This window comes from Rutilus rutilus (assembly GCF_951802725.1).
Source record: "Rutilus rutilus genome assembly, chromosome: 16".
Taxonomy (NCBI): Eukaryota; Metazoa; Chordata; class Actinopteri; order Cypriniformes; family Leuciscidae; genus Rutilus; species Rutilus rutilus.
The window spans coordinates 13,001,933-13,023,542 of NC_140224.1; the positions used below are offsets into that span (position 1 = coordinate 13,001,933).

The following is a 21,610-nucleotide window of genomic DNA, read 5'->3' on the forward strand; positions in this document are numbered from 1 at the left end:
TAAATCACATCATGTTTATAGAAAATATGAAAAATCAATTTCACTGTCCATAACAGAACACAATGCCCCTCTATGACACCATATCTTTTCAAACGCTTCTAGACAGTTAGTAGCTTTATAAAAATAAAAATCAATTAGCAGTCTAGCTTTGATCATGGCTCTGAACATCATCACAACATCATAATCACCTTTTTGTTCAATTTTCCTCTTTCTGCTAACATATACTGCCATTTTTGCCTTGCCTACAATAAAATTAATCAATTGGCATTCATCTTGTCTTCTTCTGGTATATTTAAAACCAAAAATAAAAACTGTTACAGTAAATTTCTCATCAAAACAAATGAAAATATCCTTCAACAAGTCAAATAAAGGCTTAAGTCTTGAGCAGTACATAAACATGTGAAAAACTGTTTCTCTTTGAGAACAAAAAGGGCACTCTTGATTAACATTTGGATTTAAAATAGAAATAAAAGAATTAACAGCAATTATACCGTGTATAATTCTCCATTGTAAATCTCCAATTCTTTTTGTTAATGGTGGCTTATAAAGTGCCCTCCACTCTGGTTTTACATTTTCATCAACTTCAAGAATAGTGCGCCAAGGTGAATCAACTCTTTCATGCAACCCTTTTTTGTTGAAAACTTTTACACAAGCATTGTAAAAAACTTTTCCCCCAACTTTATATAAATCCATATCGGATACATTTTCCAAAAAAACTCCAGAATTTTCCCCTATATTTGGGGACAAAAAACACTTTGGAAAAGCATCTTTATCGCTAGGCAGAAGTTTCTTAGCAAAACAGTTTCCAAGCATGTTCAACTCTTTCGCTGTAAATACAGACTGTAAATTCTGAAGAAATCTTTCAACAATTCGAACTGATTTAATACCTAATAAGGCAGCCACATTTTCCACATTTTTAAAACAGGGACCAGTCACATTAATTAAACGCCCCAGTGTTACAATTTTGGATTTAATAAGAGCACCATTTGATAATCCACATGCATGTGAGATATCCAGACGAGCACCATAAATCATGGGTTCTTCGAGTAACCAAAAAAGAGAATCTGTCTCAGTTCTTTTCACTTTAAAAAGGTCCCAAACTTTAAACAGATTTCTATAAAAAACAGGAAGCTCCGTTGTTCTGATTCTCTTTGGATCCATCAAAAATAAATTTTCGCTTAAACAGAGTTCATCAACGGACTGAAGTATAACACAGGCCACTGACTTCCAGGCCATGTTCTCTGAGCTGGTAAGCAAGCGTTGTATGAATTGTAGCCGAAAGGCCGCAGTCCTGCTTTGTACATGTATGAGTCCTTGACCCCCTTCTTCTTTTTTTACATACAAGATATTGTGCGGTATCCAGTGTAACTTGTCCCAAAAAAAGTCCAATAAAACAGACTGGATCTTTGCAAGTAAATAAGCTGGTGGGTCAATGCAGGCCATCCGGTGCCACAAAGAGGAAGCCACCAAATTATTAATCACCAAAGTACGTCCTCTGTATGATAAATTTGGTACAAGCCATTTCCATTTTTCAAGTCGGCTCTTAAGCTTTTCAACAGTTCCGATCCAGTTTTTTTGAGATACTGTCTCATTTCCTAAAAAAACTCCCAAGTATCTCAAACCATCTCTTGTCCAGCATAGACCTCCTGGAAGATTTGGTAGTGCTCTACATTTCCACTCTCCCATCAAAACTGCCTCACTTTTATTCCAATTAATTCTTGCAGATGAAATTGATCCAAAATTTTTTAGTGTCTCAAGTAATACATCAACATCACTTTGTTTATTAATCATCACCACTACATCATCTGCATATGCAGACAGACACAGAGGAATCTTACAATTCTGTAGAGACACTCCTTCTAGAACTCTCCTTAAAACACTTAAAAGTGGTTCTATTGCAAGGGTGTATAATAACCCTGAGAGTGAACAGCCTTGTCGTACTCCTCGACCCACTTTGAAAGGAGCACATAAGCCACCATTAATCTTCAGAATACTCTCAATATCACAATATAGGATCTTAACATAAGATAAAAAATCTGAGTTAAAACCAAAAGCCTGAAGCGTCTTCCACAAATAGTTGTGTTCGACGCGATCAAACGCTTTTTCTTGATCTAAGGAAATCAAGCCTATGTCAAGACCAAACATTTTAGTTACATCAAACAAATCTCTGATTAAATGAATGTTGTCAAAAATTGACCTACCAGGCACACAATATGACTGGTCAGGATGAATGACTTCATCTAAAAACTCACCCAAACGGGTAGCTAGTACTTTAGATAACAGTTTATAATCACAACACAATAAGGACACGGGTCTCCAATTTTTTATATCACTTAAATTACCTTTCTTAGGCAAAAGGGTCAAGACCGCTCTTCTACAACTTATTGGCAATTGTCCTTTTGTTAAACTGTCATTAAGAACTAATAACAAATCTTCTCCTATAACAGACCAAAAACTTTTGTAAAACTCAATCGGGATTCCATCTAATCCAGGAACTTTACCATTGTCCATACTTTGAAGAGCTTTAAACAATTCTTCCAGGCCAATAGGCTTTGAAAGTGCTATATTTGCTTTTTTTGACATTTTTGGTAATTGTCCAAAAAAAGCCTTCTCTAAGTCTTTATCTTCTTTATATTCAGACTTGTAAAGTTTTTCATAAAAACAAACTGCTCTTTCTCTTATTTCCTTAGAGTCTGACAACAAAGATCCAGACTCAGAAAGTAATGAATGAATAAAACGTTTCTGGCCATTCTTTTTTTCTAAACCAAAGAAATATTTCGATGGTACATCCATCTGTTCTATGGTTTTAAAACGCGATCTGACCAGCGCCCCCTGTGCCTTCATCTCTTGTAGGTCAGATAAAGCAGTCTTCTTTAAAAAAAGAGAATCGACATACGCTTGATTTTCACTTAATTGTGCCATATCTTGAAGATTAAGAATTTCAGCTTCTAAAACTCTTATTGACTTAGCGGTCTCCTTTGTGATATTTTGAGTATACTGTTGACAAAAAACCTTGATTTGAGTCTTGCCAAAATCCCACCAACTCTGCAGAGAAGAAAAAGAAACTTTTTCATTTTTAAAATTTTTCCAAAAAAAATCAAAAGTCTCTTTAAAAAAGGCATCATTTATCAAAGCAGTGTTAAAATGCCAATACGCACTCCTTGGTGAGACAGAATTGAAGAAAACACTGCAAATAACTAAACTGTGGTCTGAAAAACCAACCGGATTTATTATACAGCTCTTAAAAACACTGTGATGGTGTTTAAAACTGTAAAATCTATCTAGTCTTGCTAAAGACAATAGATTTTCGTGTGCATGAGCCCATGTATATTGCCGTAAATCTCCGTTTATGCTTCTCCAGACATCACATAGATCGTTTCTTTCTATTATTTCACAAAGCCGCTTACGAGAAGGCATATGTGGCTCTATATGATTACGATCAATATTTTGTTCAACACAATTAAAATCACCACCAAGAAATAAATACTCTTCGCTATTACATTTATCTAAAGTTGAGCATAGAATATCTAAAAAAGCAACTCTCTCTATTGGAAAAGTGGGAGCATACACACAAATAAAAACCAAAACATATTTTTCAAAAAAAGCTTGAATTTTTAAAAGTCTCCCCTTCACTATTTCTTCTATCTTAAAAGAGCATGGAGTAAACTTCTTTGCAAACATGATGGCAACTCCTCCACTACGTGAAGTTTTATGACTTAGAAATATATGACCATTCCATTCTTTTATCCAGTCTGTAGCATTTCTATCATCACTGTGTGTTTCTTGTAAAAAAAGAACATCAAGTTGTTTCTGCCTTATTGTTTCATGCACTTGCATTCTCTTTACATCATCTCTGGCTCCGTTCACATTTAAAGATGCTATACGGATATCTGCCATGTGTAAAGAAAAAAAGAAACTTACAAAAAATAATCTATACAGAAACACACAGCCACTCAAGGCAAAGGATCTATGCCACTTTATCATCATTATTCAGCTGGTTTTGGATTTTTGTAACAAATTTTTTCAGTCGATATACTTCTTTATCCAGAAAGGAACCTTCACTCATCAGATTCTTAGTACTTTCTGCAAACCGTTTCAGGTCTGGGAAAAAATCAGCAACCTGTACTCCTCTCTGATTTTTTGTTACTTTTAAAAACTTCTTAATTTCTTCAGCACTGTAATCATTACATATCCACTCGCTTTGTGAACAACTTGAAGCACTAGAATCAGACAATTCACTTTCACTTTCAATATTATCTGTATCATTTTTCTGATCTTTTCTTGCTTGTTTTGAAACTCTTTCTTTATCGTTGTTTCTCCTTTTTAGAGGAGTTTTAAAGACAGCTTGATCTATGTCTTCACACATATTTACACTGTCTGATACAGACTCTATATCAGATAAACAATTCGTTGAACTGCTTTGTGTGTCCATCAATTCTTCAAAAATCACATTAGCTTCTTGAAGCAAGCTTACATTTGACTGTGCCTGACCCTTATCAGTCAAATCCGAATCTTTCACTACCATCATAGTTTTAACAACAGTTTCAACTGTTTGTTCACAGGCAACTTTGTTAATTGTGTCTTTGACACACTGTGCTGAATTCACAGTTGCTGAGTTTACAGGTAGGTTTACTGAAATCACAGGTACTGACACAGATGTTCCAGCAACACTTTCCACATCTTGCACCACACTCTCATCTATCATGTCCTGCCTTGTACGTGTATTTTCGGGACAAGCACGAGCCAAATGCCCCGTTTTTCCACATCCAAAACACTTCATTGTAGTGTCAGTGGATACATAGACAGTATAGTCAAAATCATCAACTCTGAATTTCAGATTTAAATTCAGTTCAGTTCTGTTCTCACTCAAAATCATATAAGTGAATCTCCTAAAAGACACCACATGTTTGATTAAGTCCGATTTACTCCCGATCGCGATCTTTTTCACAGGAGCAACTAGCTTCCCGAAACGTGACAATTCTTTAACCAAAGCTTCATCTTTGATAAAAGGTGGAATATTAGACAAAATAACTTTCCTCGCAGGTGTTGAAAGAGAAAGCACCGGTGTAAAAAGACCACGAATTACAACTCCTCTTTCAACAACATTATTGGCCTTTTCAACAGTGTTCAAAAAACAAACAACCGCATTGCTCATTCTTGACGCTGCTAAAATACTCTTATGTCCAACAATCTCACCGATAGCTAAGACACAATCTTCCACACTTGCTGCGGCCGTCACTTTAACCCCGTGACGCCGTGTTAATGAATCAAGTGAGTCAACACCTTGGGCCGCCATGCCCTCGGTGATATACTGATAATCAACGGCCAGAAAAAAAAACTATATTGTTTTATCTACTCAATACAGATTAAACGTCAAAAAATAACGATATTCAACTAAGAAAAAAAGGCCACAGCGGGCAGAAAACTCATTCAAACTCACCACACGTTCTCCACGCTCGCTCACTCAACAGACGCTCACTCAACAGACGCTCACGCATGCGCACGAGAGAGAGAGAGAGAGAGAGAGAGAGAGAGAGAGAGAGAGAGAGAGAGAGTGAGTGAGTGAGTGAGAGAGAGAGAGTGAGAGTGAGTGAGTGAGTGAGTGAGTGAGAGAGAGAGAGAGAGAGAGAGAGAGAGTGAGAGAGAGAGAGAGTGAGAGTGAGAGAGAGTGAGTGAGTGAGTGAGTGAGAGAGAGAGAGAGAGTGAGTGAGAGAGAGAGAGAGAGCGTGAGTGAGTGAGTGAGTGAGTGAGAGAGAGAGAGAGAGAGTGAGAGTGAGAGAGAGTGAGTGAGTGAGTGAGTGAGTGAGAGAGAGAGAGAGAGAGAGAGAGAGTGAGTGAGAGAGAGAGAGAGCGTGAGTGAGTGAGTGAGAGAGAGAGAGAGAGAGAGAGAGAGAGTGAGTGAGTGAGTGAGTGAGTGAGTGAGTGAGTGAGTGAGTGAGTGAGTCAGTCAGTCAGTCAGTCAGTCAGTCAGTCAGTCAGTCTTTAGCAGAGACCAGGGAGGGACGGGAGGGTTGAGCCAGGGAGGCTCAGGCAGGGCTAGAGTCCTGGCAGAGGGCCAGGGTGGTGCAGGGAGTTTTGGCAGAGCTGGGACGACTAGCAGCAAGGGTGGTGCCGGCAGGGCAGACAACAAGGACAGAGTCGAAAGGGCAGGCAGAGCTGGCAAGGCAAGATACTCAGGCGGCTCTGAGGTGGCCTCCTTGGCCGTTTCTGTGAGAGCGGGCTGCTCAGGGACGACAGCGGGCTGCTCAGGGACAGCCTCCAGGAGTTTGAGCTGAGCCAGCATGACAGGCAGCATGGGCGGAGCCGGCAGGGCAAGGAGCTTGGGCGGCGCTGGCAGGGCAAGGAGCTTGGTAGGCGCTGGCAGGGCAAGGAGCTTGGGCAGTGTTGGCAGGGCAGCGAGCTTGGGCGGCGCCGGCAGGGCAAGGAGTTTGGGCAGAGCCAGCTTGACAGGCAGCCAGGGTGGCAACCCTCCTCCTCCTCCTCCTCCTCCTGCAGCCTCTTCAGCTACCACTGGGGGCTAGTTTTGTCAGCATGTGACGGCATTAAAACTCTAGTTTTGTTTTCTTCCAGTTGCGCTCCATTTTTCTGGTTGCTCTCTTAAGGGCCTGAGTGTGCTCGTTGTACCATGGCGTTGGACTATTTTCTTTAATCTTCTTTAAGCACAAAGGAGCAACTGTGTCTAAAGTGCTGGAAAAGTAAGTTTGATGTGAGTCTGATTTGAAAAGTAAGTTTGATTTGAGTTTTGTTTTATATGATAAAAGCCCTTTTCCACCTTGATGTAAATACATAAAAACAATAATTCATTACCCTTACTTATTTTAATTGAAGACATAAGTGCGTTGAAAATAAATCTATTTAGTTGGATCGACACATTTTAGCTGGTTTATTTTAGTCCAACCTGATTTTTAAATACATTTTCAGGCTTAATTTTCAAACAAGCAGTGGTATTCATCATTATACACAATCTATATAAAAAAACACTAAGAAAAGACAGGTGACAGTACTAATAGTACTAAGCATAGAACACTGAGTGCCCACAGCCTAAGCACAAGCGCTATTCTTCAGCACAATGGCAGCAGAATTCCCTTTACTGAAAAACACATAAAATAACACTTAATCCCTAAAATTACTCTCCTAATGCAGTCCCTTGCAAAGCATGGGAACTACAGATCCACTGCCCAGGGCTGCATTTCTCAAAAGCATCATGAGCTAAGTTGATCAGTCATAGAGACCATTGGTGGCAATGGTTCTACAACCCACTTTGGCTTACGATGCTTTTTGGAAATGCAGCCCAGTTAGTAATACATTTATTTAATTAACATTTTTATTTATTTTTTTAATAATAATTTTTTTAATAAAATGTCATCATTTTTTTTTTTTCATTACATTTGAATTAATGTATTTTATTCATCTGAACAAGAGGCAAACAATTTCTGTAGCTGACATGAGTCACGACTATACTACCCTCTATAGGTTTGGTGCAATTTCCAATAAAACTCAGGATGAACTGGGTCAATGTAACTCAATTAAGTTAAAACAGCATCCCTTGTTTTATGTTACATAAACCTGATTGAATTAGGTCACAACAACAGAATTTTAATTGGTAAAAACTTTTTAATTAAAAAGTAGAATCAGGTAGAAATACCTCCTTAAAGCAATAACTGCACATGTTCACTTTTTACAGTGTAGTAGTATTTAATAACAGGCATTGTGTAATATTGAGTGACTATTTTGTCTTCGATATTGATATTGTAAACGATATTGTGTTAAATCGATGTTTTCTTTCTTTGGTTTTCAGGTTTTACCAATTATAATAAGACTTGAATGACTATGACTGCCATGCACTGTGATGCTGATATAATGCATTTTAATGAATAAAGAGGAAATTAATAATTTAATTATAAATATTGTATTATATTTGCACTCTTTTTACCGCTCAGTAAAGCACATTCCACAAACATGCAGTCCTACTGTACGTTTACTAGCGATACAACACTAAATATAGAACATTATTCACAAGACGAATGTGCTAATCCACAAGAAACTGTGCAACGTAAACTGTAACTGACTGTGATAAAACTCTGAACACTGATAGCCTGAAGTGCCTCATGTGATCCAAGTTAGCCGTTTAAGCTTTTCCCAATGGTAAGAGGCAGACCCTCTCATCTCGCAATAATAAAACAATCTTCTGGTTTCTCTGGCATTTTCAAAGTCTCATAATACTGTGGCATGGCTTGATGCAGTCTAATGGTCTAACGGAATCTAAATTTTAAACATCTTTTACTGTACCAAGTTTATGGGGCTTATACTTTCTATTAGAGTCAATACAGACAAAGACTATAGATAAATAAGAGAAACTTAAGGAGGTTAGTTAGAGCACATGCGCATTTTTTTTAAATAAGCTTTTTTTAACGCTATTTGAGCGTAAGAAACAACATTTATGGGACAGTTAATATCTGTTATGTAATTGTGAGTTTGGCAAGCAGTTTTTGAGATTTCAGGATTCCCCCATTCAAATATAGGACTTGTTCTTGGATGCCCGAAATAGCTGCCCGAAGGCGTTGCAAATATGGCCATGGAGTGAACAGTTTTTCCTTGAAAGGGACTTTGATGCAGCTGAATGAGCAAAGTTATTTGAGCAAAGTTATTTCAGCGCAAGACCGCCCTGATTGTAAAGAAAATAGTGATTGGTTGGAGCAAGAGTGTTCTATGATTGGTCATGATTGCTCTTTACATTTATTTGTGGATCTTAATATATTTATTTGTGAATTTGATAAATTTTTGTGGATCTCTTTACATTAATTTGTGAATCTGAATCTATTTATTTGGAATAATGCAACAATTCTAACCCCATAATATCTAAGGCCTATAACTTATTTATTTCAGTTAGATGCCACCACGGCAAATGTTTTTTCAAGTTTTTTAATTTATCTAAAGTTCATTATAATATATATATATATATATATATATATATATATATATATATATATATATATATACACAGTATATATATATATATATATACACAGTATATATATATATATATATATATATATAATTCAAAACCTTAATAGACCTAAATATTATAATGGTATGTAAATTGTAACGGTCTAATCATTACTTTTTGTATTATTGTATTTTAGTTACTCTTGTTGATGCCCTTGTGGGATGTGTTTGAGACACAGTGTGTGAAGCAGTGTGAGGGCGCTATTGCCTGGAGGACATATAAACTCAGCTACCATAGAGTAAGTCAGTTCGTTTGGTAGAGGGAAATCCAGGGGGCCAATGTTTCGTAAAATATTGATTAGCCATTGATTAGCAGACCCCCACCTGCTGTTAGCATTCCATTGACTCCCATTCATTTTGGCGTCACTTTGACAGTGAATAACTTTGCATCTGAGGTGTTTAAAGACTCCATTTGTCCATTATTTATTTCTAAAGAAACACGAAAATGTATAAAAGGCTCCATTACCTTGTATCTTACGTTATGGCCCGTAGAAGCAGATTTTGTAAAAATAGGCTAACGATTGTGTCATAACCACGCGAGACTCTGTCGCACAGTAGAGAGATTACCGTATGGACAGGAGGAGAAGCTCGCGGGCAATCGGGGGGACGTGGAGGCAAAATTACAAAATAATTAATCAGAATACTTAGCAAAAGTTTCTCCTGCTCCTAGCTCATGGACACCTCCTACTCACACTCTCCGTCTCTGCAAGTTTCGGAAGGGAATGATTCAGATTTCTCTTGGCACAGCTACTAGAAGACAGACGGGTTGCTCACGTCACATCTACGTCGTCAAGCTCAGTTTGAGTCTGCGCAGTACGGTCAGCCATCAGGAAGTGAGAACTTCTAATTGACTTCACTTTTCTCCGTTGAATCCAATGGGGTCGCTGTGTCCAGTTTATATATTGTCTATGGGGAAATCTAATGGTTGAACTCATGCTACCTTCTTGCTCTTCTAAAGTCCTTGGTTGAGAACTCTTTGAGTTTCTGCTCAACTGTGAGTATGGATTGGTTTATATATTTGAATTGTTGTTTGTTTCATAAGATCACTGATGCTAGTTATTTGATTTCTTTCTAGAAAGGACTTTTAATTTACACATGTTCTTTTGGGAGCACTGATTGAATACAAGTGACAGTGAATTCAAGTGCAGTCCATGCTGGCAACGAGGCTACAACACATGGCTTTGCACATGGTCAGAGCGTGGCACTGAGGACAACGATTCATCGAACGCTGTTGTCTATGATCTTTTCTCACCTTGTGGATTATAAGATTACAACCATTGCATCGCACTCAAATATTCTTGTGGATTTGTAACTCATTTCATCTTCATCATCACTTCAACTTATCAAAGACAGAGCATTCAAACGATAAGTTTACTTCATCTCATTGACTCATTATTGAAGAGACAAAGACCTTTGAGATTGCTTTGCAGTTTATTTCTATTGTCTGTTTGGCACATGTATTAGTCACTGGTGGAGAAAATAAAATAAGTTTAAATGATCATTTGTTTTGTGAAGATATTTATTACATGTCAAAAATCTGTTGAACCCCCTCAGAGTACATCTTTAAAAGAAAGGAGGTGTTACAAAATAATAATAAAATAACAGACAGAGTAGCCTAACTCACTATTACTCCTCCTCCTCTTAGTTTCTGCATCTAGCCAGTAGATGTCACCATGTTACAAGACAGATAATTATATCCATCAAAATTACATTAACCTTCACGCATTTGGTAGACATTGTTACATAAAGCAAATTAATCTGCAATTAGGTTATACATTTTATCAGTTCATGCATTCCCTGAGCACTGAACCCATGACCCTGTTCCTAGCACCATGCTCTACTGAGCTAGTGTAACAGGTACATAAATTACACTCTTAAATATATGTATTGTTTATTAGAATTCACACAAAATTGTTAATTTACATACACCTGATATACCTGCCTGATTGAAATGTCACTTTCCCCTTTAATTGTTGTGACGTCATCATGAGCCAACATAATCTCCTGTTCTGTCTCCTCCTCTTTTCTTTGCATTGTAACTGCATTGAAGAGGTAGAGTATCATTTGGCTCCTGATAATCTTAATTAATCTTTATTGTAATTGTTGGTTTTATATCTATATCTTCATTCCAATTTATCTGTATAATGTTATTTTACTTTAAGGTTTTTTTTTTGTTTTGTTTTTTGGGTCATTTGACCCTTTTTGAGTTATATTTTTGTCTTTGGCTAAATATGTGATAAGGTAATCACCTGCTGACAAGTGTAGGCCTACATCATATTTATTTTATAGAAAACAAGGGTGATTCACTCTGTAAGAGGCTGCTTTTGTGTTCTTTTATATCAGGTATGTTTTCTTCGTAGTATTGTTTTCTTGTTTAATGTGATTTTGCTTTACTCTTATTTTTTGCTCTTTGCATTGAAGAGGAAACCAGGGGCGATTTACTCTGTAAGAGGCTTCATTTGTGTTCTTCCATTTCACTCTACAGATAAAGTGTTGTCGGGAAAATTCGGTTCGCGTATCTACCCCGAAGTGATAAAATTCTGCATCAAAAATGTTAAGGCCAGACAAGTAGTTTTTTAAGGCTTGGTTTGTAGGGAATTACAAACCTGCGCACATATATTCAAACGCGCATACCAATAGACTGAACTCATAATACGCATGTGCATGCCATCAGCGTTCTCACAGGTTTTTCGTTTAAAGTCTGTGTAGAGTTTCCTGTCAAAACGGTGTCGTGTTAGTGGCCCCTAAGTTAATAACTAATGATCGTTGTGAAGGAAGTGAATCAATCAAATTAACTTTAGCTGGAAAATAACTTTATTCAAGAACTGCTATAAAGCCAAAACAATCTCTGTTACTTTAAACTATCCTTGTATCTCTGTAAAACCGCTTTGGAACAATCTACATTGCTAAAAGTGCTATATAAATGAAGATGACTTGACTTTAAAAAGGTCTCATCAACTAAAGTTTGACCACTGATTCTTTCTTCAGGATTGGTTTAAGATAAAATGTTGCAATGATTGATAGTCTAGGGAGATTGTGTTCTTATTCAGGTATGAGGGAGGTTATAGCTATTGTTGTGTTTTTCTAAACAGGGTATTGCATTGTCCAGAGAAAAAGGGGAAATACTATTGCAATTCAGAAAAAGTTACAGGAATCTGAGATTAGGGAAACACCAGGGCCACAACAGGAGCGAGCTTCCTGTTCTTGAGGGTTGGGATTTTCCCACAGTACAGTTTAAGGGAAATGTTGGAGGATGTCTTGAGAGCCTGTGCCTGCTCCAAATGTATATTTGAGTGTGGATTTATGCCTGTTTGCAATAATGGATTCATGTTCAAAAAATAAAGAAATACAAATGTGTGGACAAAAAATTAAAACCCAAAACACTACATTTCCCATGGTCCTTAGACAAAGGACAGGATTGGCTGGTGGCAGACCAATAAGATGACGACAGGAGACATATGGCAGAAACACACTGTTGGTTGTCAATGGTGACAAATCTCTCCATGGATGTGACAGCTGCTGGAAGAACCAGCACACTCTATCTGAAGTCACATGACCTATTTCCTTACTATCCTTCTGATCCCCTGCTCACAGCCTGTAATTCACTGTGTGTTTGTGTAGAGGCAGAGGATAGGAGGAAGGCAGGGGGAGGGGTGGTTAAGGGGAAGGGGGGAAGGAGGGGACACAGAGGAGGGAGAGGCAGGCAGAGAGATGAGCCCAGCTTACACACAGTGAATGCAAGGGTAAACGGAGGAGTGTGCGAAAGAGTGGACATTTACGGTCTTCACGAACCCAGAAGGATGGGAGGATCATGCACCTCTCTTTTTGGCTGAGTGAATAAGTAACAGCAGGGAGGAGGAGAAAGCGCTGATGTGGAGGGGAGATCTGTGCTTTCCTAGACATCAGTGAATACACTACTTCAGCAAAGAAGAGTGAGAGAGAGACGAGAGGAGAGGAGACACACAAGGGATTGTGTTTTTTCTAGTGAGGCACGTCAGATTGTGTCTCATGTCCTGGAGCGAGTGTAAAAGATGTCTGAGAAGTATGGCTGATGAGCAGTGCCATGTCAAGTACTAGGAGTCTGGGGAACACTCACTGAAGACATGGCTCAGGTGAGGAGATTGCTGAGGGTGAGTCGCATATAGATCTCACAACTTTTTTTATTCTCTGCGAGAGAGATGCATGCAAACTATCTGCTTTAATCAAATATCTTATCAGATACAGCATGCTGGGAGTTTGTAACATTAATATTTATAAGTCCCCCTGTGCTATGCCGGCAAACCCTGCAGAAGCTCAGAAGAGCAACAGTGTGGGAGAGGTGTAGGATGGAAGATAATAAATGTTGAATCTGTATGTGCGTGTTTGACAACTCTGCAGGAGTCACTATTGCGCTTTAATGGCTGTTTGAATATCAGATTGTCTATATGTGGATTTTATGAAAAATTGGTTCAGGAGTGGGGATCATATTCACAGATACCCTACTATTCTAGATTTGTACTGCTGTGCATTTATGTGTATGTGTTAAGAGTAGTCTAAACCATTTGCCTAATGAATTTCCATGACTTTTCCAATTGTTCATTATTAGTGGATAAGGCTTTTCAAAAATCATTTAGGGATTGCAGTCATAAAGAACAATTATTTCAGAGCTGAGCATAATTACACTTGTAATATATTAAATATTTGTTTAATGACATCTTTTTGCTAAGTACTATGAATGGAGGCCAGTATCAACAAATGCCAAGGCTGCTACTAATGTCTCTATTAAATGGATTTATTATTGTTATTATTATTCTGGATGAAATTAGTAATTATAGCCATTTAACTTTTTTTTATATTTAATAGGCTTTATTTAAAAAAAAAAACTGTAATCACATTTTTAAGTAAACTTCAATTAAAACAACCCTCACATAAACTCATTATAATAAATGTCATGTTCAGCTGTACCTTTTAACTAGGCTATAGCATTTTTTCTACTAGCCCACAAAATAAAATAGTTTTCTTGGTTTTTGACCCATGTGAAATAAGGTTATGACACCAGTTTTTTACATACCAGTGAAAATTTCTCAATTCTTGATACCAGTTCCCTTTCAGTCGGTCACATTCGTCGTAGTCGACATGTCGACTGATTGGGATCACGCTAGGAAGCCTGTCATCTTCGAGTATTGTAAAAACGAGCCAATTGACATTGGTGTGCGTGAATCGCATCACCCGCACCGCAGCGCGGGTATAATATGGAAGCAGAGATGTCAAAAGTACTCACTTCCCGTACTCAAGTAGAAGTACAGATACTTGTGTTAAAAAATACTCTGGTAAAAGTAGAAGTACTGATTTAACTTCTTTGCTCAAGTAAATCTAACTAAGTACAGGCTTGGAAATTTACTTAAAGTATAAAAGTAAAAGTAGCCTTGCGAATGACAACCATTTTTAATGCAAAGCTACCTGGACCACACAAATGTTACTAGAGTGCAAGCTGAGAAACTGAAGTGGATTTGGAAAAAAAGGTTCTTTATTAGCCATTGCCTACATTTTAAATGGATGTCTGCCAATAGGCCTAAAACATCACATAGCCTATATGATTATTGTGACAGACTGGGACTCCAGGTTAATAAGATTCTGACTGAGTAGCAAGATATGAATTCAATTGTGATTCTGTGAGAATTCACAGAGTATGAAACAAAGTCTCACCTTTCAAATTTAGTCACTTTTTAAAGAAATTTAAACTATAAATACCATTTTGTGTCTCTTTAATGTGTCTGACAGATCGATCAGTTAAAGCTGCTCGAGAACCGATCATCTCTTCCTTCTAGTTTATAGCATCAAATAAACATGAATGAACATAAGATGGAATGTTGTTTTAACCACGGAAAGACGTCGGTACACTTCATGTACTTGACTTGACACTACACACTCAGACCCTGCTTCGGGCCTTCCGAGCTGGGTCCCGTTTTTTTGCCTAGAATTCTGTGGTATCCGTGGTTCCCCTGCATCGCTCAGTTGTAGCACTACACGGTGCTCCTGGCTGATCCAGTGGTTCCCCCGTACCAACAGACTCGGCTTCATTAGCTGGCATTGAGTGCGTTCAAGGACCCGGTCATGCCTTCTCACGCACTCTCTGCCACTATAAAAACTAGAGACAGGTGTTAATCACTCAGACCCTGCTTCAGGCCGCCTTCGGGCCTTCCGAGCTGGGTCCCTGTTCTGTAGCCCGCTGCCTCACTCTGAGTACGTCTCTGATACCTTGGGCCCCCTGTGTTGGTCTGTTGTAGCACTGAAAGGTGCTTCTGACCGACTCAGCCGGTTCTTGTATCATCAGACTTGGCTAGGACGATTCAGTTCGTCCGGTACCCGCCCATGTTCAGCACTATTTGTTACACATCTGTGTTTCGAATTGTATCTTCCGTGTGTGCGGTCGTCGCTTCCTAGTGGCGAAGGCTGCGATCAAGCCGTTACTCCAGCCGATATGAAGATAGGCTTCCAAGTGAGGCCTGTTCTTCGTTGTACTCAAACTATAGTGAGTTAGACCATCACGGATCTGTGTGCTTGATTCGGGCCCTTTTTCAAGCCTCTGTTCAAGTTACAACACAATACGCATTACTAATGCTCATCCCCATGAATGGTCTGCAGCGTGGGACCTGAAGGATGCATACTTCAGATATCCACTCATCCGCAAACATGGGCAATCCTGTGTATCCAAGTCTCAGTACAAGTCCCTCCCTTAGAGTGCTACATGGTCAGTTGGGTTTTCAGGTCAACTGGAGAAGAGTAACACGTCCATGGACTGAGGAGCTTTTTTCCAGGTCGGAGGTGGACTTGGTTTACACGTTTCTCAACTGGAATGTGTCCGGTCGGTGCTTAAAAGTGAGAGGGTCCCACCTTCAGAGGCTCCTGGGGCATATGGTAGACGCAGCCGCATATTATCGGTTTCCTCCATATGATGGCCGCTTCAGCACTGACTTCATGACCAAGTCCCTAGGTGGCTGTGGCAGAGCAGCACGCTCCGTGTGTTAACAACACCTGGTATGCTGCCAAACTCTCAGCAGTGTTCAGACCATTTGTTTCTCCGGGCTAATCGCTCCTAGAACAAGTGACTACAAAACACTAGCTCAGGGGCCACGTATAACGTGCATGCAGTAAGGAGGGCTTGGGCATACCTCACACTGCATTGGCATTCAATTGCCTCGATTTGTTAGCAGTTTCCTTACTCGATGCCGCTGCTCAGCAAGATGCACTGCCCAGTACAGCGACTGTTGCTCATACGCTTCCCTCATATGTCACAACTCGCCCGCCACCTCCTTCTATGGAGTCAGAAGCTTCTGAGGTCGCTTCTTCCTTTAAATTCTGGCCTGCTCAATCGTGCCGCCCATGTGTCCCCTTGCCAGTTGTTTACTCCCTTAAACACAGAGACACCGGCTTGCAGCTGACGCCAGGGCCTACGCAAAATGTGTTAATTCCCCAGTGAGCCCTCTTGCACATCACTGTGTTAAGTCAGGTAAGAAGGATCAGGTTCTTTTAGTTGCTCCGTAATGGCCCAACTAGGACCTCGTTCCCTAGACAGCCTTCCTAACTCATTCCTCTGAGACTTCTCAAGGATGGGGCACCGTTGGCACCCGCACCGAACCAGAGAAATCCAGGTTCTGTTGCGGTGGTTCAGCTATCTACCTCTGAAAGAATGTAGATACTATTACTTCTGGGAGTTCCCTCTAAAGTTGAGGCTTACTTACGATCTGAAGTAGAACCTGTTTGTTGTTGGTGTTCTTCTCACGAGAGGACCCCCGAGAGTGTTCGATCACTTCTGTGCTTCCTTCCTGCAGAAGATGGGTCGGAGCATGGCTGTTCCGCTCCACCCTCAAAATGATGTTGCCCTTAAAGCACATCAGGATGTGGTTGAGATATAGGAAGTACAACTTGATCGTTAGGTTCCTGAGCGGTGCAAGGAGATGAAATTTTCCTTGCGCCCCCTCTATACCTTCTTGGGACCTATCTCCAGTGCTACTGCACTCTGAGACCTCCCCTGAGCACTATAGGTAGCTGAGTTAAAAATCTGTTTTTAAAGAAACAGTTCTCCTGCTTGCTTGCTCTATCAAGAAGGTAGGGAACCTGCACACATTTTCGGTCAACGAATCGTGCCTGGGTTCGGGGTTCTAATTCTCACTAATGTGAGCCCCCAGCCTGGATATGTGCCCAAGGTTCCTGCCTCTCCCTTAAAACAGCACCCGGAGGAGGCAGACCCAGCCCTGACTTTTCTCTGTTCCTTCGGGCAGGATGTGGCTTCCGCAGGGTACGCCTTCCAATGAAGGTACGCTTCCCAGAGGTCCTGTGGAACAGCAGTGACTTTCCTGGCCTAAGCTCTGTCCTAAATCCGCCTCAATATGCGGGAAGATCAGGAGGCTTTTGTCTAGGCACTGGAAGGTGGCAGCACTAGTAGCATCTTAGTAGGGATCCCAATCAGTCGACACGTCGACTACGTTACGTATGTAACTTGGTTACGTATGTAACCCTCGTTCCCTGAAGGAGGGAACGGAGACGTAGTCCCCCAGCCACTATTGCTGTACCACCGCTGACCGGGGCCCGCTCGCTCCTCAGCGAAAAACAACTGGTGCGTGCATTCACTTCCGCATTATACCCGCTCTGCGGGGCGGGGTATGTGATGCAATTCACGCACGCCAATGTCCATTGGCTCGTTTTTACAATACTCAAAGATGACAGGCTCCCTAGCGTGATCCCAATCAGTCGACTTGTCGACTACGTCTCCGTTCCCTCCTTCAGGGAATGAGGGTTACATACGTAACTAAGACGTTTCTATACCAAAAAAAAAAAAAAAAGTAAAAAAAAATATATAGATATAATATACAGTATATATATATATATTTTTTACATTTATAGTAGTTAATCAATTTTTTTTGCATACATATATATATACTGTATATATGCAAGTAAAAAAAAAAATATATATATATATACCAGTAGTGGCACAACTAAATACGATAGAAAAAGACACAAATGAAAATATATGCAATTATCAGGGCCAAGCACAAAAAGCAACAATGAGACATGCAAGCATGGCTTCAGAAAAACTGCAACAATAAGTAAAGATGTTTTTAGATTATTTTAGTCAAAATGGCTGAAAAATAAATAATACAATCACATGCAAGATGATTAAATTGCTTATTCAATAGATGGCATTGTTACCAAATTGATGTTGTGTGGTCAATATGGCAAAGTGTTGCAGTGTTACAGCCTCAGAATCAGCATGACACCATGCCATCAATTTTGTTGATGCATTATTTGAGAATGGTTTGGATAACAGTCTAGGAGTTTGAAAAAGTAGGTTTTCAAAGAAATTCTAATTGACAGACAACAAGTTTGACCAAATATCAAGCGTAGCGTTAGTTCTGGCAGGTCACGTCAAGCTCGCATCAGCTGAGAGTCAGCTATAGGGAGTCCACATCTATCTGTAGGAATACGACGCCTATCACCGTATACATATATAAGCTCCTTCAGTATTATCAGCAGCTGTCGCGGTTCTCAGGAGCTAATTACCCTTCTCCATCCCCAGCTCCTCCTCTCGTCCCGGTCAGGATTTGCCATTCTGATTCCCCTTGAATCAGAATAAATTATCGAATTATGTTAATTTATTTAAACTTGTTATGTTAATATGTTAATTTAAACTTTAAAATCTTAAATTAAATATATTTGCATACATTCATGTTGGTTATGTTCTGTTTACCCCAAGGGGGGTTATTGCTGCTCTCCCTGCTCTTATCCATGCTAGGCTGCATGGATGCGCAGGGAGTTCTCGCCCAGAAAGGAACCATACCACCAATCCAAACTGTATGCTAATTGTCAATCGTATTTGACGATAGTGGTCCTGACAGAAATGGCATAATTGGTGTCATGCTCCTCGGGAATGACTCAAGGAATCTTTTAAGACCCATTTTATTAGAACAGGTTAAATTAATCAAAAGCTATTATCATTTTTTTAAATTTCATTATAAATTTTGACCAGAAAGCGGTGTTGTTCTGAAACACTTTGAGCACGTTCAGTGCTTGGATACACTAATGCGTTATCAAATACAGCAATAACTGACAAAATTCAAAATTAACAACGCACAAAATGGCCAATATGGGAAAATTGGATATCATTCGATTTGGTATGCTCTTTTGCTGAATCAAAAGAGACCAGTTTTATGATTTTTTGGCAAACCTTTTAGAAGTTATAATCAAAAATAGCCCTTTTTCATATCTCCTGACCAGTAGATGTCGCTGTGCCAAAACGCTGCATGTTGCCTCAGGTCATGCTTGTGATGACATATACCAGGACTCCTCTCAATACACTAAAGCATTATGGAGATAAAGCCATGCATCCAATTTGTTGTGCTCTTGGTCAAATTCGCATTATTCTAGAATTCTAGAATGGTTGGGTTTATCAAAAAGCTTTTAACAACTTTTTACCAGCATGATCTGAAGATGATCTGAGCCAATTTTGGTGAAAAGTTAGAAAAAGTAGGTTTTTAGGTAAGTAGGTTAAAAGTAGGATGGAAAATGACGAATTGTCAATCAAATCATCTTGAGGCAAGGAATTCAAAAGTTATTAACATAACCGTGAGTGCAAATTTGGACAAATTTGACAATTTGCTATGGCCACAGTTCAGACTGTCCTCTATCAGTGTGCCTAATTTCATAACTTTTTGACCGTACCTCAGAGTAGCGTGCAAGGTGGATTATAGTCGTATGCTGTGTCTACAAGATTTGGACTTTGTGTGTATGTGTTTGTGAACAAGGGACAGCCACAAGAAGCCATTTGAGACAATGTTTAATGGAGCACAATAAAGAAAGATATTTGTTTGCATCTAGCTCAAATGAGCTTGGGCTTGAGGAGTAGTCATGAACAGAGGCGGAGTTTACCTGAGTCAGGAGACGGCAGCGCAGCAGATGATTTCATATACCAGCTAAGATCAGCATTAAAGACTTTTCAAGACCAATCATTTTAGCTCAAAACTCTGATGTGTATTCTGATCACCATATAAGGCAGACATATTTATATGCGATACAAAAGGGTGTTTGGTGTTTTTAGCCCCCAACGGCGCCTTCCAGGCAGCGAGGGGATGGGTAGGTTTAAGGTTGAGGTTAGGGTTAGCTGCCTCTAAGGAGCCATTGGGGGCTAAAAACACCATCAAGTATACAAAAGACTAAGCGTGCTAAACATTATCATAGCATCATTACTCCAGTCTTCAGTGTCACATGATCCTTCAATTAAATTCAATCCACAGTTGTATAGCGCTTTACAGAAAATGCATGTCTACATTACAATTTAGAGTGATCTGTTATCAGACGTGACTGTGTCCAAGTTATGTATTTCAGAAATGTATATACAATCACAGTTAGCTAATTATGTATTCTGAACATTATCAGGAAGGCTATTCCAGAGTTTAGGAACCAAATATGAAAACGCTGTCCCTCCTTTAGTGGACTTAGATATCCTAGGTACTACCAGAAGCCCAGAGTTTCATGATCTTAAAGAACGTGATGGATTGTAGGCTGATAGAAGGTCAGTTAAATTCACAGGAGCTAAACCGTTTAGGGCCTTAGTAGCAATACTTTGTAATTGATATGGAACTTAATAGGTAGCCAGTGTAGAGATGATAAAATTGGCGTTATATGATCATATTTTATTGACCTAGTAAGAACTCTAGCGGCTGCATTTTGTATTAATTGTAGCTTGCTATTGAGGATGCAGGACAACCAGCTAGTAATGCATTACAGTAATAATGCATCTAATCTAGTCTAGATTAGCTCCTCAGGTCATATTTTTGGTGGAGATTTTTTTTAAATGATCAAACATACTGCCCTGTGACTACAAACAAACAGAAACAGACGAGACTGAATAAGTACGTGTGTCCTATATAATGGTAAATACCACTTTATTTTTGTCTAACTAATGTGTAATCTTGACACAAATTAATTAATTATGATCAATGTATCACTTAATATTGTATAACTGTGGTAAAACATTGATGCTTGGGTTTTAAATCTTTAAGTAAATAACAAAAATGCCAACAAACTGTTCCTTTTATCATGTTTGTTTTGCAATCTCGCTAGTTTCCAGTGATTTCTTTCTGAATAGTTTTCTGACAAAACTTCCATTTGTTGGTGCAATGATGGAACCCACGATGATGTGACGTTGTTCCAGAGAGGCAAGTTTTAGTAAAGTGCTGCGGAGCTTCTGGCTCAACGGTGGAAACGCATTGTTTTGGCCTCAGTACTACAGGTCCAAGGCTATTAACCCAGCTCGGCCCATTGAAAGCCCTGGCTCGCACTGGCCTGACAGTGGAAAAGAGAGTTAATAGTTGCCTAAGCACCTTAACAAATGTGAAGTTTAGGGCAGATTGTATGTGTAAGTTACAACAGCTTCCTGTTTCATAGTATCAATAACCTACTTTAATATTTAGATAAAAGTTGCTAGCATGGTTTAACATGTTTCTATCATGTTGCTAGCATGTTTAGCACTTGCTGGAATATTTTAATATGATGCTAGGAGTGCATCACAGTGTTAAACATGTCAGTTCCTGTTGCCAATAGATGGTGCTAAGCCTTTAACTGAACT

At 39.3% G+C, this 21,610-nt stretch overlaps 1 protein-coding gene across 3 annotated transcripts in view; it reads left to right on the forward strand.

The window, feature by feature from the left end:
- Positions 1-12,677: 12,677 nt before the first annotated feature.
- arhgap23b (Rho GTPase activating protein 23b) overlaps positions 12,678-21,610 on the forward strand; it is a 573,311-nt gene continuing 564,378 nt past the window's right edge. For 2 of the 3 annotated variants that reach the window (XM_084435165.1, XM_084435167.1), the window contains exon 1: positions 12,678-13,136. In XM_084435165.1, the coding sequence (XP_084291291.1) occupies positions 13,110-13,136 (27 nt within the window). In that variant the 5' untranslated portion in view covers positions 12,678-13,109. The remainder of the gene's footprint in view (positions 13,137-21,610) is intronic. The other variant, XM_084435166.1, reaches the window with a different exon arrangement.